Source organism: Triticum urartu, chromosome 2A (genome assembly GCF_056163025.1).
Source record: "Triticum urartu cultivar PI428250 chromosome 2A, HENAU_Tu73, whole genome shotgun sequence".
Taxonomy (NCBI): domain Eukaryota; kingdom Viridiplantae; phylum Streptophyta; class Magnoliopsida; order Poales; family Poaceae; genus Triticum; species Triticum urartu.
Window position 1 is genome coordinate 582,211,480 of NC_141874.1, and position 17,653 is coordinate 582,229,132.

The 17,653-nt window shown below is 49.6% G+C and overlaps 4 protein-coding genes across 5 annotated transcripts; 1 reads left to right on the plus strand and 3 right to left on the minus strand.

The window, feature by feature from the left end:
• Positions 1–478: 478 nt before the first annotated feature.
• Positions 479–1,176, minus strand: LOC147986034 (uncharacterized). The gene is made up of 2 exons (XM_087541842.1): positions 1,035–1,176; positions 479–720 (listed from the first exon to the last, which is right to left on the minus strand). Exons 1-2 carry the CDS (start codon positions 1,174–1,176, stop codon positions 479–481), a joined length of 384 nt encoding a protein of 127 aa, XP_087397968.1.
• Positions 1,177–3,886: 2,710 nt separating this feature from the next.
• LOC125533698 (putative protein phosphatase 2C 42) lies at positions 3,887–7,658 on the plus strand. The gene is made up of 12 exons (XM_087544417.1): positions 3,887–4,170; positions 4,461–4,587; positions 4,737–4,869; positions 4,950–5,019; positions 5,183–5,288; positions 5,431–5,557; positions 5,669–5,785; positions 5,888–6,023; positions 6,095–6,171; positions 6,254–6,306; positions 6,991–7,045; positions 7,154–7,658. Exons 2-12 carry the CDS (start codon positions 4,574–4,576, stop codon positions 7,412–7,414), a joined length of 1,149 nt encoding a protein of 382 aa, XP_087400543.1. The 5' UTR covers positions 3,887–4,170; positions 4,461–4,573; the 3' UTR covers positions 7,415–7,658.
• A 178-nt stretch (positions 7,659–7,836) lies between these two features.
• On the minus strand, positions 7,837–9,153 carry LOC147986035 (NAC domain-containing protein 67-like). Its single transcript, XM_087544418.1, has one exon. It carries the CDS (start codon positions 9,063–9,065, stop codon positions 8,394–8,396), a length of 672 nt encoding a protein of 223 aa, XP_087400544.1. The 5' UTR covers positions 9,066–9,153; the 3' UTR covers positions 7,837–8,393.
• Positions 9,154–15,075: 5,922 nt separating this feature from the next.
• Positions 15,076–17,057, minus strand: LOC125538939 (large ribosomal subunit protein uL23). Of its 2 annotated transcripts, none has more exons than XM_048702254.2 (4): positions 16,948–17,057; positions 16,232–16,271; positions 15,419–15,779; positions 15,076–15,324 (listed from the first exon to the last, which is right to left on the minus strand). In XM_048702254.2, the coding sequence occupies exons 2-4, from the start codon at positions 16,242–16,244 to the stop codon at positions 15,240–15,242; spliced, it is 459 nt and encodes a 152-aa protein (XP_048558211.1). In that variant the 5' UTR covers positions 16,245–16,271; positions 16,948–17,057; the 3' UTR covers positions 15,076–15,239. The 2 variants fall into 2 exon arrangements, with proteins under 2 accessions (XP_048558211.1, XP_048558210.1); XM_048702253.2 differs by having other exon boundaries at positions 16,943–17,044.
• Between the last annotated feature and the right edge of the window lie 596 nt (positions 17,058–17,653).

Here is a 17,653-nt window from a genome sequence, read left to right on the forward strand (position 1 = left end):
CCACCTTGTAGATGACGTTACATAACCTGATTGGGCGGAACTTCGTGAGCCTCTCTGGGTTATCCACCTTCGGGATGAGAACAATGGACGTGTTGTTCACCCCCTCAGGCATAATACCTGTCCGGAAAAATTCCTTGACCCCTGCAATTACTTGTTCTCTCATCACGTCCCAATTACGCTGGAAGAAGCGCGCGGGGAAGCCATCCAGACCCGGCGCCTTTAGCGGTCCAATCTGAAACAGAGCATCAGCAATTTCCTTGTCTGAAAACTCTGCACACAGTCCATCATTCATGCGGTCAGACACACGTGGTTTAATTAGATCAATTACTGGATCCGCACAAAGAGAGGGGTCAGCAGCAAATAGTTTGGCAAAATAAGAAGTGGCCATGGCCGCCATAGATGCATGGTCCTGATGTGTGACTCCATCATCATCAATGAGAGTTTTAATACGGTTTTTGCATGCGCACCAAACTGCTTTTCAATGAAAGAACTGGGTGTTGCGGTCCCCTTCCCGCAGCCATGCAATGCGGGATCTCTGCATCCACAACATCTTCTCCCTATAGAGCAGCTCGTTCATCCTGTCAGTCGCCTCCTGTATGTCCTTTCTATCTGCATTCATAGACATAAGCTCCTCGAGACGAGAGCGGGACTTGTTAATTTCACGGATGACATTTCCAAACTTTTTTCGACTCCACTCTTGCAGTTTTTTCATCATATTCCCTAGTCCAGAAGCAACATCACCAAGATTTACATAGAGCCCAACTCAGTCCAAGTGTTCATAATTACCTCAGGGAGGGAGGGGTCTCGTTCCCACATAACTTCGTGCTGTCTGCACCTTCTGCCTTCCCGTTGGCGCGGCTCCTCTAGCGCGCACTTGAGGAGGATGGCCAAGTGATCGGAGCTTGGCGCCACCAAATGCTCCACCCTTGCATGGGCGAAAATATCCCTCCAAGCATTGTTAGCCACAGCACGGTCAAGGCGAACCTTGACGTTTGCCCGTCCACCTCGCCGGTTATCAAAGGTGTGTGGGAGACCTGCAAAACTGAGGTCGCCCAGACCACAAACCTCAAGAACATCATGGAAATCAAGCATCTGACCTGCCGAGCGCGGTGTGTCGAAGAAGTGCTCAAAACTCCACATCTCCTCGTTGAAATCACCCACCACGACCCAAGGCATGCTGGTCTGCTGGTGGAGATTACGGAGGAGGGACCACATGCGATGACAGTCCTCCGTTCGGGGCTCACCATAGACGCAGGTGAGCCGCCAGGGTGGCTCACCCTCCGCACCAGTTACATACACATCAATATATCGTTCATTTATTTCTTTTACATCAAGACTCACTGACTCATGCCAATACAAAGCAAGACCCAATCGAAAGCATCAAAACCTCTTAAACCTAACCGAGCACGGTACCTCTTCATTTTATTCTTAGACTGCCTAGTCTCACAAAGAAAAACAGTATTAGGGGACTGAGCCTGCATTAGACTCACAAGATCACGAACTGTCCGAGAGTTCCCACCCCCTCGACAGTTCCAGCTTAGGATATTCATTGCTCCTGACGGGGCTCCGCCGCCCCGTCAGTTCGTCGGCGGCCCCTGGGCCGACTGCCTCCATGGTACTAGTTCCGTCCACCATGTCCTGTTCCATCATCCCATCGCCACGCGGAGACTGCTGCCCGTCTAGAGACTCCAGTGTCCTGCGCTTTTTTGGCGTACCTGGAACCACAAGCTCGTCCGTACTGGACGTATTAGCATAAATCACCAAAGCCTTGCTAGCCTCCTCCCCGCCAGCAGCAGCGACTTGATCACCAGCAGCGGCACGCTTGCCCAAAGCGGAGACGCCATCAGAGAGGTCTACGTCGTCCATATTCACTTCCTGAGAAAGATTACGCAGCGCCGGGATCATATCCGAGCTCCTCGGCTGGGAGTAGTCCGAGTGTTGTGTGCCTTTGGAGGTGTGCTCCTGTACCTGAACATGCACGTGAGCGTCTGCATGTGCATGGCGATCTTCCATTGCACCCTTGCTGCCTCCTGACATGGCTTGCATCTTTTCGGCTAGCATTGCATCAACGGCAGGGTTTCCGGAGCTGTGATCTGCTGCATGTTGCTGACGCCTCGCCGCGCTGCCTTCCGGGCGCCGCGCGCCTCGTCCACCTCGGCCTCGGGCCGATGACCCGGTGCTCTCTGAAGAGAAATCAAGGCCGCGGTAAGCCATCGGGTTGACCTTCGCTTTCACTGTTCCGGACTGCCTCCCAAAGCGGCGTGGTGGAGAACATTTGAGTTTGTCGCTATACTTGCCAGATGGAGGCCTTCCTTTCACCTTCCGGCCACACGATTTCTCCTTATGTCCGAGGTAGCCGTATGTGTAGCAGAAGTCTGGCAGTTTTTCATACTGAATTTGGAACTCAACCCTTGTTTTCTTCTCCTGCAGCTTGGCAGTCATGGCCACAGATGTCTCAAGCGCCCGGTACACCGGAACGGCCACCCGGACACGCACGTAGTTGCCTGTCTTCTCGTCGAGCTCCATTTGCAAAATTGTTCCTAAGTTGGCGCAGAGTGCTTTTACCACAGTCTCCGTCCTCTAGTTCATGGGCACATCGAGGATGCGCACCCAGATTCTCATCTTGTCCAACTTGTAGTCTGACACTTGCCTCATACCATCATACGCCTCAATCAGCAGCGGATCGTGCTCATACTGCCATGGCCCTCCCCCTAGGACACGAGACATGGCCTCGCAGCCGAAGTGCACGAGATATTTGTTGTCACCTTGGTAAGCATAATCAAAGTTCTCCCTCAACCTCCAACCATCTGCAATATTCTCAAACAGAGTACTAGGGGATGGCCGATCCAAGGAGTACACAAGCATTATCACAGTCCATGGGTGCTCCTGAGCCTGTAGCACACCATCTCCCTCCAAGTCGACCTCCACAAGCTCGGCATCCTCCTCGGGATCCTCTCCTTCTCTGAAAGCCTCTGGGCCTTCCTCATCCCGGCTGTTGCGCTCGCGAGCCGCCGGCGCCGACCTCGCCGTGCCCGCCGACCCCGCTGTCTCCAACTGGTTCCATATAGTCAGCGTCTGCAGCCGTGGGTTGATCCGCGCAGCAGCCTCGGATCCCTCGGAGGTAGGCTTCGGGCGAGCAGCATCCACAGAGGGAGCCCCGTATGCGCCCCCACCTTCCTCCGAGTTCGCCATGGCCGCCAGCGGCTTCTTTCCTGACTCGTGCGACGGCGGCGACATATTAGCGGGCGACGGCGGAGTGGAGATCTCAGGACTCCGATCTGGCGGCTTGCGTTGTCGTTTTGGTAGACCCACCGAAACCCTAGACGATTTTATGGAGTCGTTTAGGTGAGTTTCCTTGCGACGGGGGTTAGGGCAACCCGATCTTGACTCGGAGGCGGCTGGGACGCTGGGCACCTGGGGGCCAAGCGATCGGTCTGCGGACATGGCCGCTGCTGTTCCGACGACCAGCCTGGGCTTGGACGCGGAAGGAAGGCCACACACAGCGGGCGCGGCGGCCGGCGGTGGCGGCGGCGAGGCGATCGCCTAACTGCATGCGCGGGTATCGCCCATTCCTAATGCCTTGTCGGGGAAGGGTCTAAACCTTCTTTATTCAGCGCTGCCATTGCCGCCGCCGAGGCCAAAGCGATAAACATCCCAAAATCCTAAACTACTAGAGACTAAAATCAAAAGCTACCCCCCCCCCCCCCCCCCCTTCAAAAAAAAACACACACAGACGACCTCGGCGGTGGGGAGCCGCCGAGGGACGGCAGTGGAAGAAAACGCCCCTGGACGAGATCACCTTTTTCTTTCTTCGTGGGGAAGAAAGAAAAACGATGCACGAAGAAAGAAGAGCGGTATCTGGTGGAGATGTAAGTGAGACGGCGAGTTGCCCAATTCAGCCTGCAATAAATCCGTTTCAGGCGTACACGCCAGAGCAGTGAAGCCCTCCCTCGTGGGGGGTACAGGTAGAGAGAGGCCCATGTGGGTCCAACAAAAGAGTCGATCGCAAGTGCCACGCAATCCGGGGTCGTAGATCGTTTTGTGTCTGCTCCTCCGCCACTCGTCTCCACCAGGGCACCCGGCCGGCTCCTCTGATCGCCGGCCGCCTCTGATCGCCGCCTTGCCTCCCGCCGGCCGCCGCTCGACCGCACCGCCGGATCATCCGCCAAGGTATGAATGCGCGCCGCCATTTGCGCAATGCGGCAATGCCAGTGCCCTAGTTACTCGCACACGGGGAAAAGGTTAGAGATCTTACATTCTGACGACCTGCAATGCCATTGCCAAACATTGGCACTTGATACATCCCATTTCATCCGTGATCGCCCGTCGCCGTCTCTTTGTTGGCCCCTCCCGTGTCCGAATCCTGCCTCCGCCCGGTCCCAATTTGAGCATTGCCTGAAATGTTTTCCCAAGTCCCCTCCTGCCGCCGTTGCAGACGTGACGGATGCATTTGGTGCCAGGTACAGGCGCAACCGACCTGGCCTCCCGGACCCTCTCTGGCTCCGGCTGCTGCTCCATCGTGCATGCGTCGCAGACGGAGAAGGAAGAAGGACGAGGCGGCCACCACCAAGCCATGAAGAACGCATGGTGATGTCTCGTCTGGATTTTTATTCATTGCTTTCTCTTCTGGTATTTATGCCATCTGCATCTGCATGCATCTCACTCACCATCGGTTTGCTCTCGAGTTCTTTCTTACTCCTGCAAGATTTTTCATCCATGCTGCTGTGATCTTTCAGGCAGGCAAACTCCGGCATGAGCACAATCAGCAGGGAGCCGGTGCTGTCCAAGACCACCGAGAGGGGGGAGAATGACAGGCTCGAGTACGCAGTGTCGTCCATGCAAGGTTACCGTGCCAACATGGAAGATGCCGTGAGTAAAAACCATCCTGATACATGGTTTATCTTTGGTGAAATGCCAAGGCCTAACTTCCTGGTCTTCTTTTTCCCCAGCATGCAGCTGTTGGAGATCTTGATATTTCCACCGCCACATCGTTCTTTGGTGTTTATGATGGCCATGGAGGTTGGCATTCACTATTCAGTCCCATCCTCCTGCGAAAAGCAGAATTCAGATATATGCATGATACAGATTTAGCTCCTGGAATTCACATAAATCCTTTCACATCCTGCCCTTTTTGCAAGAAGTGCGTGCCATTTACTACCATCTGAAATGTTTCTTGATACAGGACCTGCTGTATCAATGTTCTGTGCGAAACACTTCCATCTTGAGGTCCAGAAGCATCCACACTTCAATGACAGTCTGCGTATTGCGGTGGAGAGCGCGTTCTTCAGGTTATTTAGTAGCTAAGCAATTCATGCATCCTATGAGTTCTTTGAGGCTACGCGGTTTCTCCCGGAGTTTTCTGCCGATACTACCAGGAGTATATAGTTTTGTGTCACATTTGTAATCGCTGTTGCTACTCGACTGTTGCAGAATGGATCAGATGATGATGACAGAGGAGGGACGGAGGGAATTATTTGAGTATAGCCCTGCTAATAATGCCAATACGAATTCGACTGTCAAGGATATGTTGCTCGGTTGTGCTTGTGTAAATGTGAAGGTCATATCTCATTTTTTATTTTTTACACATCCCCTCCAGTTATTTGTATGTAGAAATCTCATGTTATGAAAACACCTATTGTTTACTTCAGCTTGAGTTATTTGTCTGCAGAGACGCCCCGGGCCAGCAGACGTAGGAAGTACCGCCTGTGTGGCTCTCATCAGAGGCAACCAGATCATTGTTGGGAATGCTGGTGATTGTCGCTGCGTAATCTCAAGGAACGGTCAGGTACTTCTCTTCTCGGTGTCTGGCTGGTACCCGATCCGTGCAGTATTTTGTTATAACTGTGACCCCTAATAGTGCCTGGTTTTATCTTTGTTGTGTTCTAAGGCAACTGTTTTGACCACCGATCACAAACCGAGTGTGCCGGCTGAAAGACGGAGAATAGAGAACGCAGGACGCTCTGTTGTAGTTACTGGAGGAGCAGGTCGCATCGATGGTGGAATCGCGGTCTCCAGATCGATCGGTACAGTTTTATCTTGTATGTTCGTTTTTTGAGTTTATCACATTGTAATTGGCATTTTGCTTGCATTTCAGGTGATATGAGGTACAAAAGCAATAGCCGGCTGACCCCTGCACTACAAGCACTGACTTGTTCTCCTGAGATTCGCGTAGTGAGTTACTGAATTGTCATAAAAATCTGTATGTTTGTCCTGCTAGATACGGTCTAATGGAAAATGACCCTTTTGCTGTTAGGAGAACATAACTGATGAAACTGAGTTCCTTGTTATGGCATGTGATGGAGTCTGGTAAGTCCTCAACTAAATATATATTACTGTTGAAGCTTTGATCAATTATTGTTTGCTGTGATGACTATGATTAGTTTCATACATGGTACACGGACTCGAAATGACAGTTAGTTTCAACAGTCGCGTTTCTCTCGAGATATAGTTAGTAGTCTTTACCAAGGAAGAATTTTGTAGATTTGGGTTCAGTTAAATTTGCTTTGCTTTGGGCTAAGCTGCATCATCACCGTGTACATATCATTGTTGTATGATTTGCTGAAGGTACAGAATACCGGAATCTTTGCTGATCCCTTGTTGTGCTAGTATGGAGTACTTCATAATTTTTCCAGAAAAATGTTAACCTGAATGCATGAATATGAACTTAACCTGGTCAGTTGGTTGGAAAAAGATATTGAAATATGCCTGCCTTATCTTTATAATAAAGAACCTACTTTGAAGAACCTGGATCTTAGAATTTTTGGCCTGCATGTTGTTGGCAGTGAAGGAAACATGGTGAAGTGTAGCTAGGAATTTGTGCTCTGCCTTCCCGGACATACTCACTGACATAACTTATCTATCTCCCAGCTCTTTGCTCTATCTAAATTGCGAAAATATCATATGGAAACAAACATTCGGTGGAAACCGGTGAAAATATCATATTGAAACCAGCTTTTTGCTCTAAATTCACACACCTCTCGTTTTTTGCAGGGACGTCGTGCTAAACCAGGGCCTGGTTGAAATTATACGAAACAACATGAAATCTGTGAGCATTTCTTCTTGTTTCACCAGCATGTCTGCCTGTTTAGCTCATCAAATTCCCCTTTAACTTGACATATGTATTGCTGTGACCAACACACACATGCACACACAGGGGATGGACCTTGGGAAGAACTGCGAGGCCATCCTTGACATGTGCGTAGAGCCACCGCAACCGTCGGTCGACAACATGACCATCCTGCTGGTCCGGTTCAAGCACAAGGCGCCAGCGGCACCTGACCCGTCCAGAGCCGACGACGGGCCGCACGGCAAGCGCAAGAGCAAGGCCTCCATGGAACTGGGGGTGATGGACAACCCCAACAAGGCTGCGCCGCCTACTGCAAGCGCGAAAGCAAAGCCCCGCAGAAGCTTCTGAACCCGATGAGCCACGCAGTCACTGAGTTAGTCGTCTCCTTTGACTTGATTTCGCTAGGATGATTTCCCACATGAGTTAGAAGTTTGGACGGAGGCTTGGCTTGTGATGCACGAGTAATTTTGTTTACATTTTTTGTTCTCTTTTTGACTTGAGGATCACGCCATAATTGTTTTGAACTGTCAAGTGCATTCAGAACTTGGATATGCATATGCTCACTGGATGCATTCGGAAAAGTTATTTGAGTAGCTGATTAGCTGGGCCTGGGAGTGTATTAATTCCTTGCTGATACTTACTCCTTAATGCTTCATTCCAACGAGAAGATTCTGGAAAAGAAATCGCAACCGAAAGATTGTTGCAGTGGATTGATGAGAAGATTTCTGCAATTGGATATGCATATGCTCACGAGAAGATTCTGGAAAAGAAATCTTCCAACGAGTAGCTGATTTCTGCAATTTCTGAAATCGCAACCAATGTGTTGCAGGAAAATGATGAGGTGGTCACAGAAGACAGTTCCCTCTGTGACCAGCATCACATTTCTGCAATTGTACAAGGAAGGATTACTTAGCAGAGAGTTGATTGGGGACAGAGGGGGTTTTACTCTGCATCAACATGAGAATTGATAAGTGAAAAACTCTCTTACAAACAAGCTGCTACTTCAACATCCAAGAGAACTGCAACCCTGAAGCATATGATTCCTGAACTATTCGTACAAGAGCAAGCAGATCAAAATGTTACAGAACCAATGCAAGATACGTACAGATTCAGATTCTCGGCTCTACCAGTTTCTCTCAACTACGGGTTTGGTGATGACTGCAACTACAGAAACCCATGTACTGTTACTGTAAATCAAAAGCTCTCCGAAGGATAAACGCAGCAGCGATCCTGGATTGTTTTCATGACCGATGCAACGCGGCGAGACACGAGCCAGTCGTCCGGATGGATCACAATCCCCACACCCGTGCGCGCTCGGTCGGCATCATCAGCTAGGTCGAGCGCGCTTCCTCGGCGGGCCCTCGATGGAGCAGCCGACGCGCTTCCGGTCCTCTTCGCCGTACCACCCGTCGTCCTCCTCGTCCATGTCGGGGCCGCTGGAGTCCTCCTCGTCGGAGCTGCAAGCCGGCGGCGGAGGGGCCGCCACCACCGGCTTCGTGAAGATCTTGCGGACCACGCAGTCCATGTTCGCCTTGGGGCCCGGCTGCGCGGCGCGGAAGGCGGCCGCGCCCTTGTTGAGCCGGTACTCCTTCATCAGCCACGGCGTCGGCGCCCACGCCGCCCCGCCGTCGCAGCCCTTCCGCGGCACGTGGAAAGCGAACCTGCTTCGGAACGCGACCGCCTCCGCGGCCGCGCCGGCGCCGTGCACGTACCCCTTCTCGCGGCCGTACCGCGCCCAGCACCCGCCCGGCGCCGGCCGCGCGTCGCCGCTGGCCTGGGCGCCATAGAAGTAGCCCCACGCCTCCCCGTGCCGCCGCCTGCTGCTGGGGTGGAAGGGGAGCGCCGGGGGGCTCGCGGCGAAGACGTCCACGCCCTCCGCGACGTGCCCCGGGGTGGCGTCGCCCCGGAGCGCCTTGGGTGCGAGGTACTGCGTGATGATCTGGTGGCCGCTGGGCTCGAACGCGTGGCCCGGCGGCAGACTCCGCACGGCCGTTGCCATTGCCGCCAAGAACGAGCTTCTGGCCGAGATGAATCGAGGGTGGAAGTTTGTTAGGGAAGTTCGGGTGGTTTGGACTTTGGAGGGGAGAGGGGTTTAAGATGGAAGGCATTGGGTATGGGGCGATGAGCTATCATCAATTTTCTGTCCTTAACGGGATTCCCGTTGAAGCAAAAAACATCTCCATCTCAAAAAAGGTAACATGTCGACTAAAATCAGGAAATGTAAATCATATCTCTTTCGAAAAAAGAAAATACAAGTCGCATACATACATGCATAAATGTGGTTCTTGCTCGGAGGTTACATCATAGGGATGCAAGTGAACAAGTGGCGGAGCTTCAAAGAAAATGTTGGGCGGGCCAAACAAAGGAAGAGCACTGTTTTTTCAAAAAAAAAAATCTGAGTCATACTCATTAGTCTGTAAAACAGGATTACAAGATGGAGTGAGAATATATGTATATATCAAGTGAATTTTGAAATGATCCTTTTTCTTTTGAAAACCAAATCAATTTTTCTCTAGGTGTGAGTGAGCTTGCTTACCATTGCTTATGGCTACCAAATATATGTTGTGATTTGGCTACCAAATATATGTTGTGATTTGTAAAATGCAAAGAACAATTGAGTGGAAAATCAGGATATCTAATGAAGCAATTGCAGGAAAATTAGATGTACAATGTAGTACTATTTTCATCTAATTCATGCCCCTCAATTGAGTGGAACAATCGGACTATCTAACCAGGACTATATGATGTATTTGACTACATCGTTGAACTCAGTATTTGGGAAAACAAATTAGATTAGCTGTGATCTCTTGCTTAATCGTAATTGCAAGGAAATTAGATGGAGTGATTGCTTGATTCGTCGATGTCTCTGCCTCCTGCCTGCTGCAGCCGTGAGAAACAGCAGGAGCTCGTGCCGGCTGGGTGCGAGAGAGCATGGCGACTTGCGACTGAGAGACCTCGAGCGCTTTGGATCGATCATATGCTTACTGGGCTGCAGGTGGGCTTTGCTTCGATGCATAGGTAAAATTAAAAGTGCAAAAAACCTGGACGGACCATGGCCCAGTTTGGCCCCAACAGAGCTCCGCCCCTGAACAAGTCCACTAAGTCCACAACAGTCCTCTAAAAAAATATTTCCTCTTAAAAAAGTCAACGACAGCCGCGTTGAGGATATTTGTATTAGCACATTTAGAAGAGCAACAGATATTGGTTTATTTTTGAAGGCGCGAATGATCGCGGACGTCCTCATGCATCCCTGATAAATGGAGTGTATGCAACAACCCAGTTGCACCACCTGGCATGGTTTCGACGACTCATTTTCGACCACATTAACACTACCCAATGCTCTTCCCCTCCCTCAACCTTATATTTGTGTCATTGACGTCGGATCTAACGATCGCCTCCTACACCTAATTATGGTGCTATGAGGAGTCGAGGACCAAACCACTGGCCTAAGTGGTGGAGCTTGACAAAAATGCGTGGGGAGAGGGGGCGCAAAAAAAATTTCTGGCAATAAACTAGAACTTGTAGCCTTAAGACAAAGTTATATTTACATTACCTATATTGGTTGCAAAGTACATGTATACTAAAAAAACTAGACCAAAACATACATCTTGTCTACTTGGATGCATATACTGTTAAGCCTTCAAATCTCAACGTGTCATTACCAAACCATGGAGGTTCTACATATCAGCCTGGTCGTCCTCCCTACACGGCGCTGTCGCCGGCTACACGCGTGGCCCAGAATTGGAGCTCTTCGTGAGTCAGCGTCGAGCCTGTGTGGCGGCAGTCATGTCGGATGAAATGGAGCAGTCGAGCGCCTGAGTAGCAATGCCCAAGGAGATGAAGCAGCAGCCGAGATGTGTATGCGTGAAGTTGAAGATGATAGGCATATTCATGCGTGCAAACATGGGATTAAGGCATACTAGCACCTCATAAAAATTAAATCTTGTTGGGGCTGGGAGCCATCTCCCCCTCGGACTTCTACATAGCTCCGCCGGTGACTGGCCTCATTGATTGCCTCCTTGTTGCAAGATTTCTTGTCGTTGGCATAACCATGCTCACGCTTCCTCAACTGGGGAACGACCTTCTCCGCAATGCTTGCCTACCACCTCATCATGTGTAAGAAGGGTGGAACCTCCTATGCACACATCTTGAAAACAAGGGTTTCAAACATGAACAGGATCTTCGCGGCAGCCGAGATGTGTATGCGTGAAGTTGAAGATGATGGGCATATGCATGCGTGCAAACATGGGATTAAGGCATACTAGCTAGCACCTCATAAAAATTAAATCTTGTTGGGGCTGGGGGCCATGGCCCCTCGGACTTCTACATAGCTCCGCCGGTGACTAGCCTAATTGATTGCCTCCTTCTTGCAAGATTTCTTGTCGTTGGCATAACCATGCTCACGCTTCCTCAACTCGGGAAGGACCTTCTCCGCAATGCTTGCCTACCACCTCATCATGCGCAAGAAGGGTGGAACCTCCTATGCACACATCTTGAAAACAAGGGTTTCAAACATGAACAAGATCTTCGCCTGACTTCTGTTTCGTGTCCGCCTTAATTTTAGGGTGATCTTGCTCACAAGAACATCTCAAACAACTCAAGATGTCACCATGAGCTAGAGGACTCCAATCATATCCATCAAGTGTCCCTTCTCCGGTAGAGTCTGCCAAGACATCGGTGTCTGCCCACCAACGTTGTGGCGGATCTTTGGGGTCGTCAGCTGACGCCAGGGTTAGACTAGTCCTATTGGCCATCCATCCTACTTTTGATCCTGTGAAAAGTTGGAGACTCAAGGAATGCCAAGACCATTTAGGGCCAAGATGTTCTTAGCGCTACCACTCTCAAGTCAGTCGTCAATGACTTAGATCTCTCGACCTACTGGTTTATAAAATAGTGTGCTGAGGTTATCACTTACTCGTGGCAAATACCTCCATTCACATGCAGGTGCCTGTACAATCATTTTTTGTAAACGGTCTCCTACTTGGTTACTTGTCGAGTAACATATTTACACCCCCCCTCTCCCCTTCCCCATTCCTTAAAAAAGATAGTGCCAAACTCTACCAATTCAATCATTACAAAGACCAATACTGCTCATGTTTTGAGCACTGGTATATAATGATCTAGACCTTTGTCCTCCTAATTAAAACGTATGCTCATATCTATTTGAGGGTACCGTAAAAGTCTTCAATCATCGTACATGGTCATCACAGAAAATATATTTTGACATCATATCAGAGATGTAGATTGTTTTATTTTACTGTGAAAACAAATTTATATCCTCAATTTTCAATAGACTTCGTTTGATTTTTTTAAGTGAGTCAAAATGTCTGAATTCATGCAAGTGTGCCCCACTCCATTGGTTTGCCCCATGATAGAAAGCAATATGGGTCCACCCCTGAAGGAAACAACCAATGCGCAATGACTACCATAAGTTTTAAGGCATCTCCAACGCTGACTCCCTAACCGGACACCGTATCCATCCATGGACCAGTGGGGACCAGTCCATGGACACTAATGCGGGAGGCGACCATCCAAAGCTATCCCCTAAATGTCCACTAGTAATGGCAATTTAAAATTCAAAATCCGTCCGATCACATAGCACGCGCCGGATCACATCAGTCCCGATCACAATCAAAAAGGGGCAAGTATGCATAGTTTTAGATACCCGATCACAAAAGTATATTAGTTCAGCAGTTCGTGCAAAAAATGCTCTGCCTGACCGGCAATTCGAGCATCCACGCTCAATCTGTCGTTGCCACCGTCTCGGCCGCCTCCTTCTTTACTCTCTCCAAATGATCCTTCTGCCGCTTCAACATCTTGAAATAGACGGCTTGCACGGTTATCTTTGCATCGTCGTCTAAATCCTACATCTTCAAGGTCAACATCTTTGTGTCCTCCGAAGCAGCTGCGATCTCAATCTTTTTCTCTTCGAGCATGGCCTTCCTCTCTTCGATCTTGAGCATATTCTTGGTAACTAGATTGCTGGATTCTCCACCATCGCCGTGTCCGGCAGCTTCTCTTACGGGTCCATGCGTCAGCAATGACGAATAAGAACGGGAATTGAGTGAGAGCGGTGGGATGAAAGAGGAGAGTGAGGAATTTTGTCGCGAAATCAGTGCAATCAGCTACAAAAGCACGAGGTCTGCCTTAGTTTTGGGTGGCCCTAGGATGTCAGAGACCTACGTGGATAGCTAGTATCCGAACTCCTGCCAAGCCCCTGGTCTGGTTCCGGTTTGCGTGAAAACGACGGCCCGGACTGCTGACCGATGGGGGTCACCGTTGGATGGCTTGTAGGGTCTAGACAGTTGTGTTTTGAACGGATACAAGCAGTTGGGTGTCGGCGTTGGAGACGCCCAAGTATGGAAAGTGGATTATGTGTTTTAACTCTTTGAAGGAACAACCAAGCTCTCGACGGAATTCAACTATAGATAATGACTCGTGCGTTGCAACAAGAGTATAAATATTTTAGGTGGTGTTTGATTGGGCTGTGGATTTTTGAAAGCAGCTGCACAAAATCTCCTGGACAGCTATGAAAAATCTACCGTGAGAAAGCTATTGATTTACGTGTCCAAATTAGTATGGTTGTGCACAAACATTAAAATTTTATTTGACAAATCAATAAGAGGCTGGATAGCTGATGTGGTTTTCAAAGAAAATCAGAGATAAATAAAACAAAAAAATGGAGAGAGGAAGGGGGAAACGTGAAGGACTGAAACCTTACCGCGGAGAGAGATAGAGATCCAGAGAAAGCGCAAGGAAATAAACAAGTGAAATGGCACGTCAGTAACCAATACCGCGTATCCGCGCGCGCGCGCCCGGGTCCGAAACCAAAAACCTAGAAAACAGAATACTACGCCGACCATAACTCCTTTCCGCATCTCGCCAACTAATTAATCGCTCGCCTGGACGATGCCACGAGCCCCTCCATCACGCGTAGCCAGCCACGCTCTCGCAGACCACTCGGCTCGAGGTCCCGGCGACCACGACGACGACGGAGCAAGGGCCCATGCCGGACCTGACGACCCACCCCGACGGCGTCGCCTTCGCCCTCACGGCCTCCACCTGCCACGGCGCCGTCCGCCTGCGCGCCTCCGGCCGGCGCACGCTGGCCGCCGACCTCCACGAGCACCAGCTCTTCGTCCACCTCGTTCTCGACCGCGGCCGCCGCCGCGTCCTCATGGGCAACAAGGGCGGCAGCGCCGCCGAGTTCCTGGGCATGGAGCGGCGCAGGCGGGCCGAGGCCGTCGCGCGCATCGTGGCGAGGGCCCGGTTGCCGCCGGAGTGCGCCGAGGCCGTGGAGCGGCTGTGCGTGGCCTCGGCGGCGTACGGCCGGGAGAATGCGTGCGACGACGTGACGGTTGCCGTGGTCTGGAAGCCACGCACCGGCCTGGGAACAGGGTTCGCCGCCGGTGCCAATCTTCCGTCACATGCGTCGTCCTCCGCGTTGAGCATCTCTAATTTGACTTGGTTGTTCGGCTACAGCTAGGTCCAGCACGGCTGTGATACACTATACATCGCCGATTCTTAGTTTTATTTGGACATGTAAAATTCCGGCTGACCCTTGTAGGATTAACTGTGCATATGTATGCCTAATCATCAACCTGATAGTTTCAGATACCACAGCTTCAGCTACAGATGCAAGCTTATGTCAATCACAATATCACTCTGTCTCATCGCCCAAAGCAGCGGCAATGGTGCCACCGAGGCCCTTCGCTAAGTAACAACAAAATTACAGGTGATCAGTGTAGGACTGTTAACTGTGCATATGTATGCCTAACCATCAACATGCCATGTAATTTCAGATACCACATCGGTAGCTTCTGCTACTGATGCAACCAGTCAATCACAATATCACATCACAAAACGGCTCTCTGTCTCATCGCCCAAAGCAGCAAAGAGTTCAACACAAACACACACAAGCAAAACTTGGAAATTATACAGGAAATAAGGTAAGTCGAAGGATGGTAAAGATACCAACCAATACGGTAAGACCAAACGCAAAGCTCAAATTAGCATCAACACAAGTCACTTCGATTGCATCAAATTCATGAAAGTGCGCGGCGATATGGTAGGCAATGGAGCCACTGAGCCCCTTTGCTAAGTAACAACTACAAAACTCCAATAACATAAGAAACCACGACACAAGCGCCTACTGCAGGACCGTCCCTCTGACTTATATGATGCCGATCTTGTTGGCCACGTCAAGAGCATCATAGTCTGGTGTCAGCTTCACGTACGCCTTCTTCTTGCCATCAGGCCTGCAAAATTGCAAGTTTGGTTGGTCACCTAGCTGCACGTCATAGAGGATCAAGCAAGCAGCACAAAAAACGAACATGTGAGCAGAATACTAACCTGATCAGGGTGTTAACCTTCTTGGCCTGGATGTCGTACATCTTTTTCACGGCAGCCTTGATCTTTTTTTTGTCTGCCTTCAGGTCGACGATGAAGACAAGGGTGTTGTTGTCTTCAATCTTCTTCATCGCAGACTCAGTGGTAAGCGGGTACTTGAGTATCTGGTACTGGTCTAACTTGTTCCTGCCAGGGGTGCTGATCCTGGGGTACTTGGGGTCCCTGGCCTTGGACAGGGTCTTGGGGCGGTGAAATGTCACAGACGTGCGGATCTTCTTTGCGGTCTTCTTGATTGACCCGGACTTCACAGCCTTGGCAACCTTGGCAGCCTGGGCCTTGGCATCGCCCTTCTTGGCAACAGCAACTGGTAACAGATGGAAACAATAATCAGCTAATGGACTTCGCAGCAAGACATACAGAATGACAGATGAGAGTAAGCTTCTGGATCATAAAGGGGCAATTCAGTCAAGCATGAGTTTAAGTTTTTAACATGGCAAAGAGTAACAAGTTGCAGCATATCACTGAAATTTGCAGAGCATACTATTGGAGCACCATTCAGTTGGCAAAAGAAATTTTGCCATAAAAATTTGTCAGTTTTATGTATGACAAAGAACAAACATTTTACAAGAGCAACCAAATAGTGAAAACTGCATTCATTCATGTTAACCAATCCAATAGTGAGACCACAATACTGTGAGATGTAAAGCAAACTTTGAACTACACATGAACTCAAATCTAAAGCACCTGAAATGTCTGCATTAGCATTTTCAACAACAAAAAATGGAGGCACATAGTTCTGCAACATTTTGAGGTTACCTTTGGGAGCCATTTGAGCTTCTCAGGACAGCCTCTTGAACTGCAAACACAGACGAGCAGCGATTTCAGATCGATATAACGAGAAACGATATAGGAAAATACAATGACATTAGAAAAGCAAGCTGTGTGTGTTGGAAGAGGAAACTAGTCTAGTTTTCCGAGCTAAAGCAACTCAGAGCGTCTTCTACCACAAGGGTAAATCGAAATCCAAACAACAACATTTCCCGAGCACAGTATTTCGACAGACCATGTGATGAAAATACATGAAACAACTATAAACAGAACACTAACTCGATTCGTCATGAACTGGAAACAGGGATAAGCCACAAGCCCAAACAAGCATCTAATTTGACGCCCAAATCTACCAACCATGATCATCACGCGCAACAAAACATAAACATCTCCTACACATCTGGACTACTAACGGATCTTCACACTACCGCGGAATAGGACGGGCTACGGGACAAATCACTGAGGAAAACAACAGCTACTGCCATGAACAACGACGCCGACGCTACAGGAGAAGCACGGGATTTCGCGCGCATGGAGCGGATCCGGCATCTCGTCAAGAACGAGGGAGCCGCGGGGGCTCGACGCCGGCTAACTGAGGCGAAGAAGAGCGGAGCATGAGCACGGCGGCGGGGGAGGGGTGGGATGGGGAGGTGGCGGCGGGGGAGGGGTGGGATGGGGAGGTGGCGGCGGGCGGCTTACCTTACCTTCCTGGGGTGCGGGCGCGAGGCGATGCGAAGACGGCTGAGGAGGAACCCTAGCGGCCACGCGTGCCAGGCCTTTATATCGTGGAGTCGAGCGACTCCCTCGTCTAGGGTACAGACTGGGCTGGGCCTGATTGGGCTGTACAGATCGCCGCGAGGCCTTGACGCCGATAAGTTAGTTATCTCGCACGTTTTTTTTTCCTAAATTGAGTTTTTCTTTAAATGCTATATCTCGTTTTAAATTGCTTTGCGTTTTTAAAGCGAAAAATCACTTCGGCTCTCCGGCAATACCGCTCGTTCTGCCAAAAATATTTTCTCAGTTTTTTTCGGTCTTGCAATAAACAACCAAAAAATCACATGTGTGGTGATCTGCATTTTTTTAATAGATAAATTTTCATAAGATAATTCTAGCGCATGCGGCTTGTGAAGAAATAAGAAGTCTGGTCTTGTTTGTATAGATTTGAATTTGCTTTTCCAACCATTGCTTGTTTTCATTTTCCAACCCCAACCCATGCGCATGGTTTTTGGCTGATTTTTTGTATTACTAGGAAAAAATAAACTATTTTCACCCATCAGGAGCACTAATACCCGAGAGCCAAAAGGCTACCGTAAGGATTTTTTTGGATTTTTTTAGTTTTTGCAAAAATAAAAATGTTAACCAAACCCTGAAAAATAAAATAATTACATTGAAATCTTTACGGTGCACTAA